This window comes from Lissotriton vulgaris, chromosome 7, assembly GCF_964263255.1.
Source record: "Lissotriton vulgaris chromosome 7, aLisVul1.2, whole genome shotgun sequence".
NCBI classification, from domain to species: Eukaryota; Metazoa; Chordata; class Amphibia; order Caudata; family Salamandridae; genus Lissotriton; species Lissotriton vulgaris.
Genome location: NC_141695.1, coordinates 363,474,452 through 363,492,474, shown reverse-complemented (window position 1 = coordinate 363,492,474; position 18,023 = coordinate 363,474,452). Strand labels below are relative to the sequence as shown.

Below are 18,023 nucleotides of genomic sequence, written 5' to 3'. Positions count from 1 at the left end.
CTTACAAGACTAAACCTCTGCTGAGGAGAAGGAACCTGAAGAAACTGAGGAAAGACTATTCCCAAGCTGAAGTGCTGCTTGGGGGATTGGCTTGCAGTGGTTGCCTGACTGCCCAAGAGAGGAGAAAGAACTTTGGACTTTTCTTTCAACTTGTGCAAAGATCTCCAAGGGCTTGGAAGAGAGCCTGCCCACTGACCGAAGTCCCAGGACCAGTGGACTTCACCAGCCTTTGTGAATTGCTGCTGGAAACAAGTGGCTACAGAGGCAGGGAGCTGATGCTGACTTCGAGTCCTGTGACCGCAACGGAGTTGGGCACCGCCTCGCACACTTTGCCACGCACCGCCTGACTCGCACCGCTGTCCGGACTGATCAACACCTCGAACAACGGATGCTCTGAGTTCACCGACTCCGTCTCAATGCTGTCAACGAGCCTGTAGCCTGCACCGTGACTGGAAGGACACTGTGACCTGCAACGCTTTCTTTTTCTACACTGTGACAAACCCCGGAACCGGCTCGCACATCCGTGCCGGACGCCTCAAGGAAAAGGTACTGTGACTGAGTCTGTCGACATTTGAGTTGGCCCGGACTGCCGCAGTCCGCTGGATTTGTTAGACTTTGTGCTCCTTTCAGCAGCGCTGTAGCCGGACAAGGCTACCAACTCGCACAGAACCTTGAATTAAGCCTTTTTAACCTGAACTCTTGAAACTGAATAGTACTGTGGATTTTTTTGTCGTTTATTGGTTTTGTGATAACTTTATATAAAGTATACTTATTTTTTATATAAAACCTGTGTGGTATCCATTTGTAGTGTTGTCACTGGGTTACTGTATGTGGAAACAACTTCTTAACTCACATCGCCTCCGAAATAAGCCTTGACTGCTCGCGCCACGCTGCCTTTAGGGTGAGCAGGGGTTATTTGGAGAGAGTAATTCCCTTGCCCTGACTAGAGGAGAGGGTCACTGCTTGTCACAAGTACCTACCTGTGCCAACCATAGACCCCCAATTCTTACAGTAAGAAATTATATAATTGGTTGAGGGGGATGCATACCCCTATCAAACAACAACAACAATCCTTGTCAGGGTGAACTAGAAAAGTCACTACATTAAGCTGTGATTAATCCTCTGGTAGATCCGCACAAAAATTGTCAGGCTTTACTTAGAGCCTCTGTGTTAAATATGTATGCAGCACACAAACAGTACAAACCCAACAGAAGAAAAATCCCACATACTTTTAGGAAAATAAACTAAAATGTAATAAATAAAATGACACCAAAACACATTAAACCCCAATAGTAGAAACAGAGTTGGAAATTGTTAAAGTTTAAAGTGAACAATAGCAGCAAAAAGAACTAAGCACGCACCACAGTAATCTGGTAGTGGGAGACCAGGGAAAGTCCAACGTTAATGCGCCGTCCAATGTACGACCACCAAAGCTGTGGTGCGGTCACACACCAGGTTAGGAGTTCAATCTTGTCATGGTGGGTGGTCCAGTGGCAGTCTGACAGCAGTGGTCTGTTAGGCTCATTGAAGAGCTGAACATGCAGACCGCTGCTGTCAGAGCACCGACTGAACATTCCTGCACTATGTGGCATACATGCCACACTGTGCAGGAAACTAGTGTGCAAATCTAGGGGGGCAGAACATATGCCCCCCCATATGCACCTCCAGGTCCAGGAGCAGCAAGGGGGCCCCATTACGGGGCCACTTAGCTGCCTCACCACCACCTTTTTCATGGCGGGCTTACTGCCATGAAAATGGCATGTGCGGCAACTCAAAATATGCTCGCAGTGACGCACCAGCACCAGCAGCATGTTAATATGCCTGACCGCTACACAGCGGAATCCAAGATCCACGTGGAAGTGGCAGTCCTGTGGTGGCCCAACTGCCACATTCCAATTGCAGCATTTGGTACCGCAGTGTGGCGGTGGTCGTATTGCAACCTTGAGTACCACGGTCCTGTGGACCGTAGTACTCGTAATCAGGCCTATAGCCAAATTTTCAAGGAAACATTCCTGAGAAGGTACATTTCAGTGGTGCACGGCAGCAGGTGCTGTCTGAGGAAGAGGTATAATCATAGGGAAGCTGCTGAATTAAGTCCGGCAAAGATTTCTGAGTTGGGACTTTGTCGCTTTATTAGAAGCAAAGTAAATCCAGTGGAACAAAGCTGCAGACTGTATCCATTGAGGGCACAAGACTTGATCCCTATTCTGGGAGGAGCTGTTGAGAAGAATTTGTTGTTGTGGAGGAGAATGTAGCTGGAAGCCAATGGACCATGCACCTTGGGTGGATCGACTGGCAGGTAGGTATGTCTCCCGGTATGTCTCCTGTCAGTTCTCAGACCACTTTTTAGTGAAAACTTGTTTAAGTCCAAGGTGTTAAGGTTAGGATGGAAATGCACATTCAGCTCCACTTCCAAGGGACCAGAACTGGTTGTGCCCCACTTTTGGGGGTCAGGTTTCACTCCAGGCAGAGTCCAGGTACTGGGTTCAAGGGTTCTGGAGCATAATATGTCCCTGTACTTCAGAACAGGAGGCCTGGTAACTAGCCCTTGGAGTCACTCTGGTAGTTCTGGGGTAAGCAACAGGGTCGGCCTTAAGCAGAAGGGCAGTCATCTGAGGGTACATGGCAGGTTTAAAGCAGCAGGGTAGCTTCTGGTAGCAGCAGGGCAGTTCTCTGAAATACAAAGCAGTCCTTTTGAGTGTCCTCCACAGATCCAGAAGGGAACTGAAGAAGTGTTCTGAGAGTCTAATATGTATACCTGTGCCGGACTTTGACATGCTTCTATGCTTCCCCCACTCTGGTTCTAGAAATTTCCTTGCCATCCCCTGCCAGGCTCCAAGAAGACTAGAGTGACAAAAGAATGGCGTCAAGTCCATTAGTGAGTGTGCTGGAGATATCACTTTGAAATGTGAGTGGGGCAGAGCTGATATCTGGTAGGATTGCACTTTCTGGAATCCACTGAACCCCATTATGCACAAAGGCCACCTGCCAAGCTATTCACAGTCAAGTGACCCACATGCAGACATCAAATAGTTAGGATAAGAAAACGCCTACTTTCTAGAAGGGCCATTTTTAGAATTGGGCGTATCTGACTATTAAAGAGGATTTTAAATCATAATTCTTTTGAGACCAAACATGACTTTTCCACCTGTTTCAAAACAAAGATTAGCAAACATTACATGCAAAAAGGAAACCCAATGTTATCCAATGGGAGAGGTAGGCCAGACAGTAGTGAAGAACACATGTAGGAGTTTTTTTTACCACCAGGACATGCAGGGCAGGCTTGGCAAAAGGTTTATTTTGTCAAGTAGAATTGTCAGGTAAAAACTGAACACAGGCTGTGCAGGCTAACCTGGGAAATCTTTTAAAGGCCTACTTAAGTGGTCCGTACAGTAAATGTTGAAGGCCCACTTGTAGCATTTAATTTGCCGGCCCTGGGTACATGCAGTACCACTTTACTAGGGATCTTTAAGTAAAGTAAATGTGCAGATAGGGTGTAAGCCAATTTTACCATGTTTCTGTACAGGGTACAAGCATTTTAATACTGGTTAGCAGTTGGAAAGTGCCAACAAGAACTGGTTCAGAAAACAGGAGAAGAGAAAACAAAACATTTGGGGATGACCCAGTAGAGAGAGCCTAGTCCAACAATGGGCCTCAATAGATGTAAGTAATACTGATTGTGGAGAAAAGTAAAGCATACTTCATCCCTTAGTTATGACCATTACCATTCAGTTTGCACCATTTATGTGGTTCAAAGTATTTAATAATCATTAGTTAAATACTAAAATTAAATACTCACCCTGCAATGACACCAAATTCCATCTGTCCAGAAAGAAACCTAAAAATAAAGTAGTATATTATTAGTGCAATGTGTTCCATGTAGAATGTTATTGCTAAATTCTGTATTTCACGTACTTAAAGCTTAACTTTGGCAAGTCGTTTTGCTAGTCCTCTCTCTTATCCAGAAGCCAGTGAGATTAATTTTTGCTCTATTAGAAATAGTTTTGGTAGGCTTTCCCCAGTCACCTCTATCACAACCCACCCTTCATATATTAGAAATCCTGGTAAGAGATAGACTCAGACTATTTTTTCTGCCATTATTGAGAGTTAGAGTTCACATCTTCCGTGAAGGTCCTTTAATCCTCTCTGATGTTTTTGTTCAATTTGCAGAGGAAAAAAGGAATCATGTGATGGAGTTTCACTGTTGAGAGGACGCACTTGTAATTTGAGGCGTGAACTTTGTTTCAATAGTCAATCTTCATCCTTTCCACACAACAGTACCAAATTAATACATTAGGCAAATAGGATGTACCAATCAACTATTAGGAAAAATATCAAAGGTACTCAACATTACATCCATAGAATGTCAGACTTCTCCTACTTTGCGCAACCTGGTGTTTTTCAAAAATCCTATGAAGCAAGAGTTTGATATTGGTACCTCCAATTTCTTTGTTCATGCTTTACTCACGTATTTAAAATAATCATCTGTCTCACAATTAATTTATCATCATTATCAATTGCCAGAAGCACACGGATTGACCAATCATGCCTTGGTACAACATTGGAGGTATGCCAGCTAAAATGTTTTAATAGGTTGACTGTTGGCACAAAAACAGAAAGCAGAGTTGAAAAAAGATTACCATATCTCTAATTCAATTTAGTTATAGGCATGCTAATGATTTTATACTTATTAAACTTATTTTTCCCTCCATTGTCTTTAAGACACTCACAGAAATATGTTGTAGATTTTATCCTTTTTACCCAGATTATTTGGTAGCACAAGCCAAGGGCACTGTTCAGAGTCTTGTACAATCTACCTCCTGCTTGTGAGGCAGCAGTTAAGAGGACAGTCTGCTTCATGTTGAATCAGTAAGCAGACCCAGTTTATACCAGTTTTTCAAGAGTCACATGCCACAAAGGTCCATAAAGGTCAACCCCAAGCAACTCATAATTAATATGAGTGACCAAATTATACAAAAATGGAAAATACTGGAACTGACACAAAATGAGTAACTGTCTTTACGCCAGTGTAGAGTCTGTGTGGTGTCAGTCTGAAATCTCACTAATCATTTCACCACTTTTGTCCAGCCTCAGTCTATGACTGCTAGTTGTTGGAATTTTGCGCTTTTGCAGGGTCAACCAAATGTTTTTGGGCCTTTTTGCTGAAGTCTCTTTTCGCGAGCTATGCAACACTGTGCAATTTGCCTCTCTTATTTAGAGGTAAAGTGTTTGTACTACTCATTTCAAAATTGTGAAATTGGCATACTCCTAATTGGCAGTCCAAAGTAGCTTCACTGCCCATTAAGGCATGGTGCATGATATTTAAAAGTAGAACATGTGACCTTTCATGTTAAATATATCCTTACAGCGATTAACAACTCAAAGCTATTTTCACTGTAGAAGGCTTGGCTGTTCCTTAGGAAAGAACTTGGTTACAACATTGAGTACTAATACTGTATCTCTGGTATGGTACTAGCTAGACAAATAATGAAACACCTATCTCAATAGATATTAAAAATGGAATTCATTGGTAAAATCAGATTTTTTCTAGATAATATTCAAAAGTAACTTTAGAAAATTACCTTTGTCTAGCTGATGTCCCTGGAAACGAAATCTGCATTTTGATCTCCAGCTTCTGCCAGGTATTAATTAGCATTTTGAGTCAATACAGTATGAACTTGCTCACAAGACAGGAACAAAAGGCTGTGGGTGTGTGGAGGTTTTCTTGTGCCCTTGACAGAATAGCCTATTGACTGGACCCAAGGACTTGATTAACTTCAAAGGCGCCTACCCTGTCAGAAGCAGATGCAGCTAACACACAGGCTTGTGCCCTTCTATTGTCCCCCTGCCAGACCAGCTTCCATCACAGTGGGTCTCTTGTTGATATCACAATGTCAGATCCTACTGGATTGTCAAGAATGGCTTGACAGGTCTGCTGGGGTTTTCTTAGGTAATTTGGAGGCACCCTTTAAAGGATAGAAAAAGAATGCCAAAACAATTTGTGTGTCTGGTTGCTGAAATCTTGCCTTTGTATCAATTTGTGTGTCGGGTAGCTGAAAGCTCACTGTTGTCCTACCACAATTCTGTTGGGGGTAGAGGGACTGACTACAACTGGATTTTAGTTTTAGATATAGGAGGACACTAGGATTGTAATGGAACGCTCCCCCATAGCCCCAGTCCCTAGAGCTCAAGTTTAGTGTGCCCAAAAAGTTTGATTATCTTTAAAATGCACAAAATGAGTAGGGTTAGCCCAAGTAAACTTTAATGTATTGTTTGGGGCATCCTCAGGTGGCATTCTAGTCCACTAGCTGGTATCAGCCATAAATTTGGCATCTCCTGATATCCACGTCAGAACACTGCTGTACCTGTGGAAAATCAGAAGAGGACTGAACCACAACCTCTCATAGACCGGAGAAGATCATAGAACATTGGACCTACTCTCCCTCTTGTACCTAGGACCAAGAAGTGGACTTCAAGGATCATAAGACTGATCTACTGTTAAAGCTACAGGGACACAACAGGCTACAAGAGGTCTTTTCTTGCAACTGCTCAGATGACCAGTGGCAACTGAACCCAACTGGACCCTGCTGTTTGGCCTCTGCCTGCCACTTGGTGAGTCTCAAAGTGCCTCCCCTTCGGTTCTATGGAGGGTAGGGGTACTTAAAGGTGTACTCTTGTGGTGGACATGGACTTAAAGGACTAAAGTCAGAAAGTAAAATGATGAACCTGGTTAGTGTGCCTGGCCCACTCTCCATCGCATTCAGTGCCTAGGTACTGTTCTGCAATGATCACCAACTATAATTAGCACTTTGCACTTCTTGGCACTATTTCTACAAAGTACTTTAAAAAATCCTGTCTCTGGTTCCCCTAATTGGCTTTATGTCATTTTGGTGTAATTTTGTTTTCCAATTTCACTATACCTTTCTGATTTCTTATTAGATTTTTATTGTTTTGCTTTTCAACTTTATTACCATTTTAATACTGCGTAAATACTTTACATATTTACACATTGCCTCTAAGTTCAGCCTGTCCACTTTGTGCTATAGCTACCAGGGGCATGATCTCAGATTTATTTAGAGATTTTAGTGACTCACCCAACAAGGATTGTGGTTATTATTAGAGATGGATACTCACCCCCTCACCTGGCATCTTCGTTTCTGACCCTTGCCTTCTTCGCAATGCACTTACAACTTCAAGAAGGTGAACCTCACTCTGTCCTTTCAATTGACAAGACCACAGTAACTGTTAGAATGATCGTACCTATCCAGTACCTGTCAACCTTTGTCTTTTTTGTTGAGCAACAACTCCTAGAATAATGTGAGCAATGGACTCAGTTCCGTTTCCTCCTAACTAGCAGTTGTCTCATAACATACACAAACCCATATTTTCAAAAGTTTTCTTCTATTTTTATTTTAGTGTCTGAAGCTTGCCTGAACTTAAAATGATCTTTTTTTCTGTGATGACACAGATTAAGAAGGAATTTTTTCTTTACTTTTCTCTCTTCTCAAGCATCATTGTCCAATCAGCCTAGTTGTTCTCTTGGAACCCCTGAGCAGTGCCACACCTTGAGCAGTGATATCCTGGCATCCCTGAGAAGTACCACACTAAGGCCCTGATTTAGATCTTGGCAGATGTGTTACTCCAGCACAACGGACTGATCTCCCATTGCCAAAGTAGAAATCCCATAGGATGTAAGGGGATTTATATTTCAGTGGACAGGATATCCATCACCGTTGTAATGAATTAACCTGTCCGCCGAGATCCAAATCAGACCCTAAGTTCCCCATTCCTTTTCGTTAATATTATCAACTGATTCAAGACCTCAAACCTATTAGTTATCACTGAGGTCTCTGACAGCCTTTCTTTCATTTGTACTTTATTGATTTTTGTCATTCACAATCTACAACACTGATTTTAACCCTGGGCAAACAAACCCTACCCATCCATCCCTCCCCATCACTTATGTTAGCACTTAGAGTAACAAACAATAGGGACCATTGTCCTACGCTTGATCATCAAAGGCACAGCATACAGTTGGCAGATCTGTAAACATACCCCAGCCAAACAGACGTATTGTGCAAGTCTGAACAAGCACTGAGATTGGGGGCATCATAGCAACAACCAACTCATCAGCTGATAGTCCACCAGAGGGTGCCAGTTTGCTTCAAATCGTTCAAATCACAAGTCAGCTTTTATATAACCAGCAAAGACCACAGCTTAGTGGCCCACTCCTGCATCTACAGCATGTTTTCGGTTTTCCAGTGGAGAGCCAATAGCCATTTGGCGGCAAGAATCATGTTTGTAACTATTCTCCAGTCAGTTAATCACATGGCTTTATTCTCAGGTGGCCTGATCCCAAGTGTAGCTATGATGAAATATGCTTAAATTGGGTAGCCTAGTACACCTTTTATATGGCTCAAGTCATATCCGATGACCACAACGCCCATATGCACAACGCCCATATGTATCCAGTGTCCCTCAGTTTCAAAGACCACTCAAACAATATCCTAAGTTGTGCAACCTTAAAGTAACTTGTAATATTTGGCGTTCCCAGGTCCATTACCTCTTATGCACTCTCAAGACTCTCCAAGACAGACGCACACATTTGCCAGCCCAAATGAAGTGGTCAACAGCCATCTGAAGCGGTTTCATATCTTTTTCTGGTGTTTGGACCAAGAGTCCGAACCAGCATCATTAAGGAATTCTCCAAACCGGATGACAGAGAATACGTCATCACTACTTCACAAGAGCTGTGCGGCAACCTCACCAACTTCTTTCATCACACGATCGCAACCATACAAAGAAACTTCAATCCCCAAACTATACCTTCAGCCTTCCTTGACAGATTCACTTCCACCGCAACCAACACAAACTACAGCCTGACGACATGGAACCTTCTCTCCACCCAGGACACCACCTCCATCATGAAATCCATCCACTTGAGAGTTCCCACAGACCCATGCCCATACCACATCTTTAAACTCAGAAACCAAAGGTTCGGCCAGGAACTCACCACCCTGTTCAGCACCTCAATCAACACTGCAACCTTTCCTGACTCCTTACCACTTCTCAAAAAACCATCCACTGACTCCAGCAAGCTCAAACACTACTGGACAATCTCCTTGTTCTCATTCCCAACCAAGATACTGGAAAAGATTGTTAACAATCAACTCAAAACACCCCTGGAGCAAAACCAGCTACTCAACGCTTTCCAATCCGGCTTCCGCAGAATCACAGCACCTGATCGCAGCAACCCATGACATGCAAACCCTCCTCAAATGAGGGGAAATAGCAGCTTTGATCCTCCTCAACCTCTCAGCAGCCTTCAACACCACATCCTACCACACGCTTATAGAAATACTCCATTACTTCGGCATCCGATGGGACGTGCTCAGATGGATCACCTCTTCAGAAGAACACAGATAGTGCCCCTACTGTTAGGAAATCTCATGATCATGCTAAAAACCCTCATGTTTCCTGTATAATTTGCCTGCATCCTTCTGGAAAGTATTTTAATCATGTATGCTGATTTGGTATTTATTATATTTCAATTGTACAAGTTATTCACATGGCATGGGACATTTGACTTTAGCAATGCTTGATGTTTTACTAAATGCCATGCTTAGACTGTTAGCCTTTGTCAGGTACATCTCCGTTCTATCACGTTCAGAAAACGTGATGAACGTAGGAGCCACACCCTCGCTCCTCTATAAATAGCCACACCCATGTTGAAACAGCGCTTGGCTTTTCGTCTGAAGGGTCGAGTTCAAGAAGGAGATTGTCGTTCCTGAATCCTGAAAGAAGAAACTCCTGGGCTGTACAAGTCATCCTGAATCCTGAGAACCCTTCCTCATGTGTCAGCTAAGTGAACTAATGAAACTCGTTTAATATTTTATCACGCTTTGGTGTAAACGCGCTGTTTATTTTCTTGCACATTATATGCGCGTGTGACTTTTAAAAGCGCATGTAATGTTACAGCGAAGTGAAAGCAATCTTTATTTCTAAAAAGACGCATTGCTTTCAGAGTGTCTAAACACTGTACATCATTGCCGAGTGAAGCTTTCTGCATTGAGAGGGCATGTTGGACTTCAATATATTTAAAGAAACATTCTATTCATTATTGGGCACAGCAGACTTTGAACTCATTTAAACCAATAGAAAAGGCGTGCTCCAGGTTTCCGAATGAAAAAGAACTCTAAAGATGTTTGACAGCAACGTTGATTTATACTTCCTAATGTTGGCATCGGACATTAATCAAGCTGATTAAGAAGGAAGTGTAAAAAGCATTATAAATAAACCAGCATTTAGAATTTGTGCATTTAAAAAGAACATGTGTATCTAGGCAGTGATATTTAACTGTTTAGTTTGCCGGTAGAAGTATTTTCAGAAAAATTCCCAGAGAGACTTTTTCTTTTGCAATAATGAACACTTGGATGAACCTTTTGAATAATTGTCATTGAATATTGAGGTAAGAGTTCATGATGTCAGAGATTTGATTTTAACAGTGTTCAATTCAACAAAAAATGGAAATGTGGATATACACTCACATGATTTTTGCATTTCTTATAGCCTGCCGTAGAGGGCTATACCGGCTATTAAAGGCCCTCTCCAGCGTTAAAGGCCCGAGCCGAAGGCGAGGGCCTTTAACAAGGGAGAGGGACTTTAATAGCGGTATAGCCCATCTACGAAGGGCTATAAGGCTATTAGAACATTCTGTCACTAGAGGACAGAATGTTCTAACAAAAAAAAAACTTTTGGAAGTGTGAGGGGATTGGAATCCCCTCAGGTTCCCTGAAGCCTTTGTTCACAGCCAGAGCTGTGAACAAATAAACATTGGAATGTTGGAGCTCCAGGCTTATGCCAGCCGTTATAAGCCCAGACCACTCCATTGTTTTCAATAGAGCTCCCAACATTCCAATGTTCTAATTCAGTTTAATTCTTTATGAATTCTTTACGCAGTCAGTCCATATGCATAAAGAAGTCAGTCTTAATACAGAGAGAATACAGTTGAAACAGAAGACTTTATAAGGTATATTAGTGTAGTTTTTTAGTGCAGTTTTCCTCTCTCTGTAAGATGATTCATGTTAGTGTAATTTTATAATATAACTAGCAGCCCGTCCTGACGTTGTCCGGGTATGAATTGCTGCCGGCCAGTAGTATATTGTTTTGTAGGATTTTGTTTAGATAGCATTCCTTATCTGTGACAGGCCTGTGAAACGCTCCGATTCACAGTGCACTGCTGATACACTTAAGAGTGAGCGTTCAGTAGTGTGTGAACCGGAGTTTCCCCACTTTATTTTTCCTTGCAATATTATATAGCGCAAACTCGACAACATGGCATGAGCACAATTTACATTACAGAAGAACACATTCATTTTGTGGTAGGCACGGGAGGCAAAGCGATTTGCCTGGAATCACAGGATGTTGAGCTCATGCCGAGATTCGAACGTAGCTCCCCAGCTCTAAAGTTCGCAATTCTAGAACTTGTGGCGGGAGGTGTGTCTAAAAGTGTATGTCGGTGCTGGCCATCAATGAGAGAGACCTGTTCATTTTTCAAATGGGTGGTGAAAAAATATGAGTATGCTGCTGGAGATGTTGGCTGCCGTGCCACCAATGTACTTACCGGGGAGGGTAAACGCCCATTATTCCGCAACTTTTTTTCCCCATACCATCACGCCGCATACTTTCATTACGAAAGTACAATGACTCCGCAATGCAATTAGAGCGCATGGCATTACATTTTATATGCTTTTACTACGCATACATTTGCATGAATGTTAAAAGCATGGTTTATTTTATTTTTTTGGATAAAGTAAGTATGGGTATAGGGGTATATATTTTGGGGTACTGAGGTATATGTTTTGGGGTGTTTGGGTATTTTAAGGGTTCATATATATATTTGGGTTATGGGGTACAGGGGTAGTTTTAGGGTTTAGGGATAGGTATGGGTTTTGGGGTACGCAGATATTTTTAGGGTTCAGGGCTAAGTTTAGGTTTTGTGGTATAGGGGTATTTTTAGGGTTCAAGGGTAGGTTTGGGTTTTGGGGTACAGGGGTATTTTAACGGTTCAGGGCTATGTGTGTGTTTTGGGATACAGGGGTATTTTTAGGGTTCAGGGCTAGGTTTGGGTTTTGGGGTACAGGGGTATTTTAGGGTTCAGGGGTAGGTTTGGGTTTTGGGGTACAGGGTTATTTTGAGGGTTCAGGGCTAGGTTTGGGTTTTGGGGGTACAGGGGTATTTTAAGGGTTCAGGGCTAGGTTTGGGTTTTGAGGTACAGGGGTATTTATAGGGTTCAGGGCTAGGTTTGGGGTTTGGGGTACAGGGGTATTTTATAGGTTTAGGGATAGGTTTAGGTTTTGGGGTATAGGGTATATTTATAGGGTTTAGACGGGTTAGTGTTTAAGGGTGTTGGGGTATTTTAAGGAGTATGGGTGGGTTATGATTATGGGGTGCAGGGGTATTTAAAGGGAGCAGGGTGGGATTAGCACACGATATGAGACATGGCATGAAGGGCGGAAGTGGTGCGAAAGAAATAGCATAATATCAACACAAAGGGGGAGAAATTGTATGAAAGGCACACAACCAAATAATTAAAAAACTGAATTACATTTATTATGTGTGAACTTATTCACATTAAAAACATTTTATAAAAAAGCATGATAAACCAACAATTACATAAACAACACAGTAGCACAAAAATCATATACTTATATCACAATTACATGAAAAAAGTCATAAAACGGTGGCAAACAATGTTATTCGAAGCGCGTTTCGGCGTTGTTGGAAACGCCTTCTTCAGGAGCCACAATACAGTCTGAAAAACATATTTAAAACAAAATTAAAACCAACTAAAATATTCAATATATTCAAAAATTACAATCTCAAGTTCCAATATGGACAATGAGAAGTACATACAAAAAATGCCTTTAACTGTGCTTACATAACAATGACTCCCTTCTTGTGTAGCTAGAAAATATAGCTACGCAAGGTACAAGCTTATAGTTATATATTTGAGCAGTGGTCAATGGGCGAAGGGAAGGTACCATATAGGTAAATTATGTTCACAACAGGTCAGTCAAGTCAAGTCAAGTCAAAGAATTTATATAGCGCACTACATACCCAGAGGGTTTCAAGGCGCTTAGGGAAGGGAGGAGGATTACTTGTCAAATATCCACGTTTTAAGTTGCTTTCTGAATGCTAGGTGGTTCTGGGTGAGGCGGAGGTAAGTGGGGAGTGAGTTCCATGTTTTAGCTGCAAGGTATGAGAAGGATCTTCCTCCCATAGTGGTCTTGTTGATGCGGGGTACAGTGGCGAGGGCTTGGCTGGAAGAGCGAAGTTGGCGGGAGGGGGTGTAGAAGGACAGTCGAGAGTTGAGGCATTCTGGTCCGATGTCGTAGAGTGATTTGTGTGCGTGGGTCAGCAGTCGGAAAGTGATCCTCTTATCGACGGGCAGCCAGTGGAGGTCTTTCAGGTGGCCAGAGATGTGTTCGTTGCGCGGGATGTCTAGTATGATCCTGGCTGAGGCGTTTTGGATTCGTTGGAGTTTCTTCTGGATTTTAGCGGTAGTACTTGCGTAGAGGGTGTTTCCGTAATCCAGTCGGCTCGTGACCAGAGCATGGGTGACTGTTTTTCTGGTTTCGGTGGGGATCCAGCGAAATTTTTTTTTGAGCATGCGAAGAATGTTGAAGCAGGATGAGGATACGGCACTGACTTGTCTGTTCATTGAGAGTGAAGAATCCAGGATAACGCCTAGGTTCCGAGCGTGGTCTGTCGGGATGGGTGCTTTTCCAAGGGCTTCCGGCCACCAAGAGTCGTCCCATGCAGAGGGGGATGTACCTAAGATGAGGACTTCTGTTTTATCTGAGTTCAGTTTCAGACAGCTGTGTTTCATCCATTCGGCAACTTCTTTCATTCCTTCATGTAGGTTAGTTTTGGCGGTGCTGGGGTCATTGGTGAGAGAAAGGATCAGTTGAGTGTCGTCCGCGTAAGAGATGATGTTGAGATTGTGTTGGCGAGCGATGGCCGCAAGGGGGCTCATGTATACGTTGAAGAGGGTGGGACTGAGTGATGATCCTTGTGGTACACCACAGATAACTTCAGTGGCCTCGGACTTGAATGGTGGAAGGCGGACTCTCTGCGTTCTTCCGGTGAGGAACGAGGTGATCCATTCAAGTGCTTTTCCTTGTATTCCGATGTTTCTGAGGCGTTGTAAAAGGGTGTTGTGGCAGACTGTGTCGAAGGCTGCAGAGAGATCGAGGAGGATGAGGGCGACTGTGTCTCCATTGTCCAGTAGAGTTCGAATGTCGTCTGTTGCTGCGATGAGGGCGGTCTCCGTGCTGTGTTTTGCTCGGAAGCCAGATTGTGAGGAGTCGAGGGATTTGTTGGCTTTGAGGAAAGCGGCGAGTTGGTTGTTGACAGCTTTCTCAATGACTTTGGCCGGGAAAGGAAGGAGCGATATGGGGCGGTAATTTTTGAGTTCGTTGGGGTCCGCTGTGGGTTTTTTCAGAAGGGCGGTGAGTTCAGCGTGTTTCCAGCTCTCCGGGAAGGTGGCGGAGTTGAAGGAGCAGTTGATGACGTCTCGGAGGTGCGGTGCTATGACGGAGTCAGCTTTGTTGAAGATGTGGTGAGGACATGGGTCTGTGGGGGATCCTGAGTGGATGGAGTTCATCAGGCGGATGGTGTCCTCAGTGGAGATTGGGTTCCATTCGTTGAGGGTGTTCAAGGGGGGAGAATGTCCAGCATATGGTTGGGTGGGTTGGTCTCCGGGTTGGTTGTCGAAGCTGTTGTGGATGTCTGCGATTTTGTTGTGGAAGAATAAAGCCAGGGAGTCGCAGAGGGCTTGAGAGGGGGTGATGTCGTTGGAGTTGGCCGAGGGGTTGGTGAATTCCTTGACGATGTTGAAAAGTTCCTTGCTGTTGTGGGCGTTGTTGTCTAGTCGATCCTTGAATGCTGTTTTCTTGGCTTTTCGGATTAGTTGGTGGTGTGTGCGGGTGGCGTTTTTGAAGGCGTCCTTGGTGCTAGTGGTTGGGTCTTTTTTCCAGGCCTTCTCAAGGGAGCGGCAGAGTTTCTTGGACTTCTTAAGATCATCGTTGAACCATGAGGCCTTCTTGCTGCCAGGTTTGCTTTGACGTTTTTTCAGTGGTGCTAGGATGTCGGTGGTGTTGGATAACCATAGGGTGAGGTTGGCGGCGGCTTGGTCTGCGTTAGAAGAGTGGGCTGGGGTGTTTAGAAGGAGCGATGAGGAGATCTGGTCGATGGTGATTTTGTTCCAGTTTCTTTGCAGAGTTGGTTGGAGGTGGTTGGTGGGTTTCGGCTTGTTGTAGGTGAAGTGAACGCAGCTGTGGTCAGTCCAGAGGAGATCCGTAGTGTGGCTGAATGAGACATGGTTGCTGGAGGTGAAGATGGGGTCGAGTGTGTGACCTGCGATGTGGGTGGGGGAGGTGACCAGTTGTTTAAGTCCGAGGTTGGCGAGGTTGTCCAAGAGGGTGGTGGTGTTGCGGTCGTTGTTCTTTTCAAGGTGAAAGTTGAGGTCTCCCAGAAGGAAACTACACATAGAAGGATAGATCTATGTATATATATATAAAACAAATGAACTATTTAACGTAACCCATTAGTGTTCGGAAATCTGTAAATGACATCAAGTATTGGCCCAATGTTCCTATAGCTGATGTGGGTGTTTAGGAGCAAGAAATGGACTGTAATGGGGAGAAGATTCACCTACTGTCAGAATTCAAGGGTGCAAAACGTTGGAAATCACTTACCAAGGTGTCTATGACGCAAGTGAAAAAAGACACTTTTTTTCTTTCTTATTATGTCACTGTCCGTACAATCAAATCTGGAAAAAGATATGGCAGGGTAAAATGAGGGAGAGAAGTACTATCAGTGATTACTTCATGAAAAAAATTAATGCAGTCTCTCCGACTGATCGTAATTGCAAAATAATATCCCACATATGGAAAATGAGATATCAGATTGCAGTTTTATATGTTATGCATACTCCATCACTATACTTGATACTGGGGGTAACAGTGATTTGGTGATTAAAAAATCATAGATGCTCATCAAGATTAAAATGGGGGAATCTAATTGTTCCGACGTTAGAGCTCAGATAAATGTTTAGTACAGTCTGCCTCTTTGCTCCTGCTTACCGTAATAATACTTCGCTAGCAAGTTATGTTGCATAGGCCTCTTCGGATATGGCAGAAACTATCTTGGTTAATCTGAACGGGTAGCTTTCATATCTCAAGGCTGGAAATAAGTACATAGGAAAGTCTGGTCAAATTTTTACCATGAGAACACTAAGTGAAGCTCTTAGCGATTTAGACCTAACTGGAGTGCAAGAACCTGCGTAATTTACGCAACACGACAGGGATGGTTACTGGTGGTTAAACACAGGGAAGTATAATGAAGAAGTATCATGGAGTCATATTCTATGGGTTACTCGATAGATTTGTCATTATTGGAATTGGGTCGTCTAAAGCAGAAGAGTATATGACTTACATCGATAGTTGGGTTTGAATGGTGGTTAGGACTGAAGCTGGATTTTATCGTTTATCCTTACCAAAAACACAGATAGCGTGCTCAATCCTTTTATCTGGGGGTACATATAAAGGAGACGACTCGTGATCCCTTTGTTCTTATGTGAACTGGATGGAAATGTAACTCCACGTCGCAACTATGTTTCTGGAATGGAAATGGAAGATAGCTACAGTTACGATTAAATTAATGAATACTACATTTTGTATTCAGACCGGTAGACCTTGGGTTCGGCATGGGCAGGTATCTTACCATTAATTAAAAGTCGAGAACGTGTGTATCAACCTGAGGGAGCCGTGCTAATGATGTCTGCTGGCGTCCCGCAGCCGTTGGGAAAGGAAAGTAACCCGGTGTGCCAGGTAGGCCCCTCCTTAAGTATATGAACTGGGTAGGAATGTAACTCCACGTCGGACTTAGTTTCTAGAAAGGAAATGCAAAGTAGCTACAGTTACGATTAAACTAATGGATGTTACATATTACAGGTGCAGTGATAAACCCGGGGTTCGGCATGGACATGTATCTTACCGTGGATGTGAAGTCGCGAACGTGTGCATCAACCTGCGGGAGCCGCGCTAAAGATGTCTGCTGGCGTCCCGCAGCCGTTGGGAAAGGAAAGTAACCCGACGTGCAGATAGGCCCCTCTTTAAGTATGGGTACCTCTAATGACGCGCCGGCTATTAAAGGGGAATTTGTTCTAAATAAAAACCGTGCTGAGCGTCACAGACAGAAAAGCCCGATGTGGGGAATATGGTACTAAACAATATCTAGATTGATGGCACGGATCGTCTGTTCGGCTATGATGAAAACATACTTATTATGTCAAACTTATATCAAGTTGATAACGGGTAATAAACAACGTGCTGAGCGTCACAGACTGGAAAGCCAGGTGTAGGGAGCATGTTACTACACAATATCCCGTTAGCTGGCACAGATCGCCCGTTCGGCTATGATTGGATGATGGGAACATACCTATTCTGAGGAACTAATCATGGTCCACTTGATACATTTTTAGTGTCCCCTACCTTTATCTTTGGATCACATGGAATACCTTGATAATAATTATTCGAACTAGGGGATTGAAATATTTTTGTAAGAATATTTTTTTCAGTAGCATTAGAACTGAGATTCCATTAAATCGCTCATTCAGTTGCATTAGAGAATACCCGTTATCAACGTGGTATTAGTTCCTCAGAATAGGTATGTTCCCATCATCCAATCATAGCCGAACGGGCGATCTGTGCCAGCTAACGGGATATTGTGTAGTAACATGCTCCCTACACCTGGCTTTCCAGTCTGTGACGCTCAGCACGTTGTTTATTACCCGTTATCAACTTGATATAAGTTTGACATAATAGGTATGTTTTCATCATAGCCGAACAGACGGTCCGTGCCATCAATCTAGATATTGTTTAGTACCGTATTCCCCACATCGGGCTTTTCTGTCTGTGACGCTCAGCACGGTTTTTATTTAGAACGAATTCCCCTTT

The 18,023-nt window shown here is 43.3% G+C and overlaps 1 protein-coding gene across 6 annotated transcripts in view; it reads right to left on the bottom strand.

Moving 5' to 3' along the window:
• LOC147701649 (immunoglobulin superfamily member 1-like) overlaps nucleotides 1-18,023 on the bottom strand; it is a 932,114-nt gene that overhangs the window by 768,573 nt on the left and 145,518 nt on the right. For all 6 annotated transcript variants that reach the window (XM_086930282.1, XM_086930278.1, XM_086930279.1 and 3 more), the window contains exon 2: nucleotides 3,800-3,838. In XM_086930282.1, coding sequence (XP_086786408.1) covers nucleotides 3,800-3,838 — 39 coding nt within the window. The remainder of the gene's footprint in view (nucleotides 1-3,799; nucleotides 3,839-18,023) is intronic.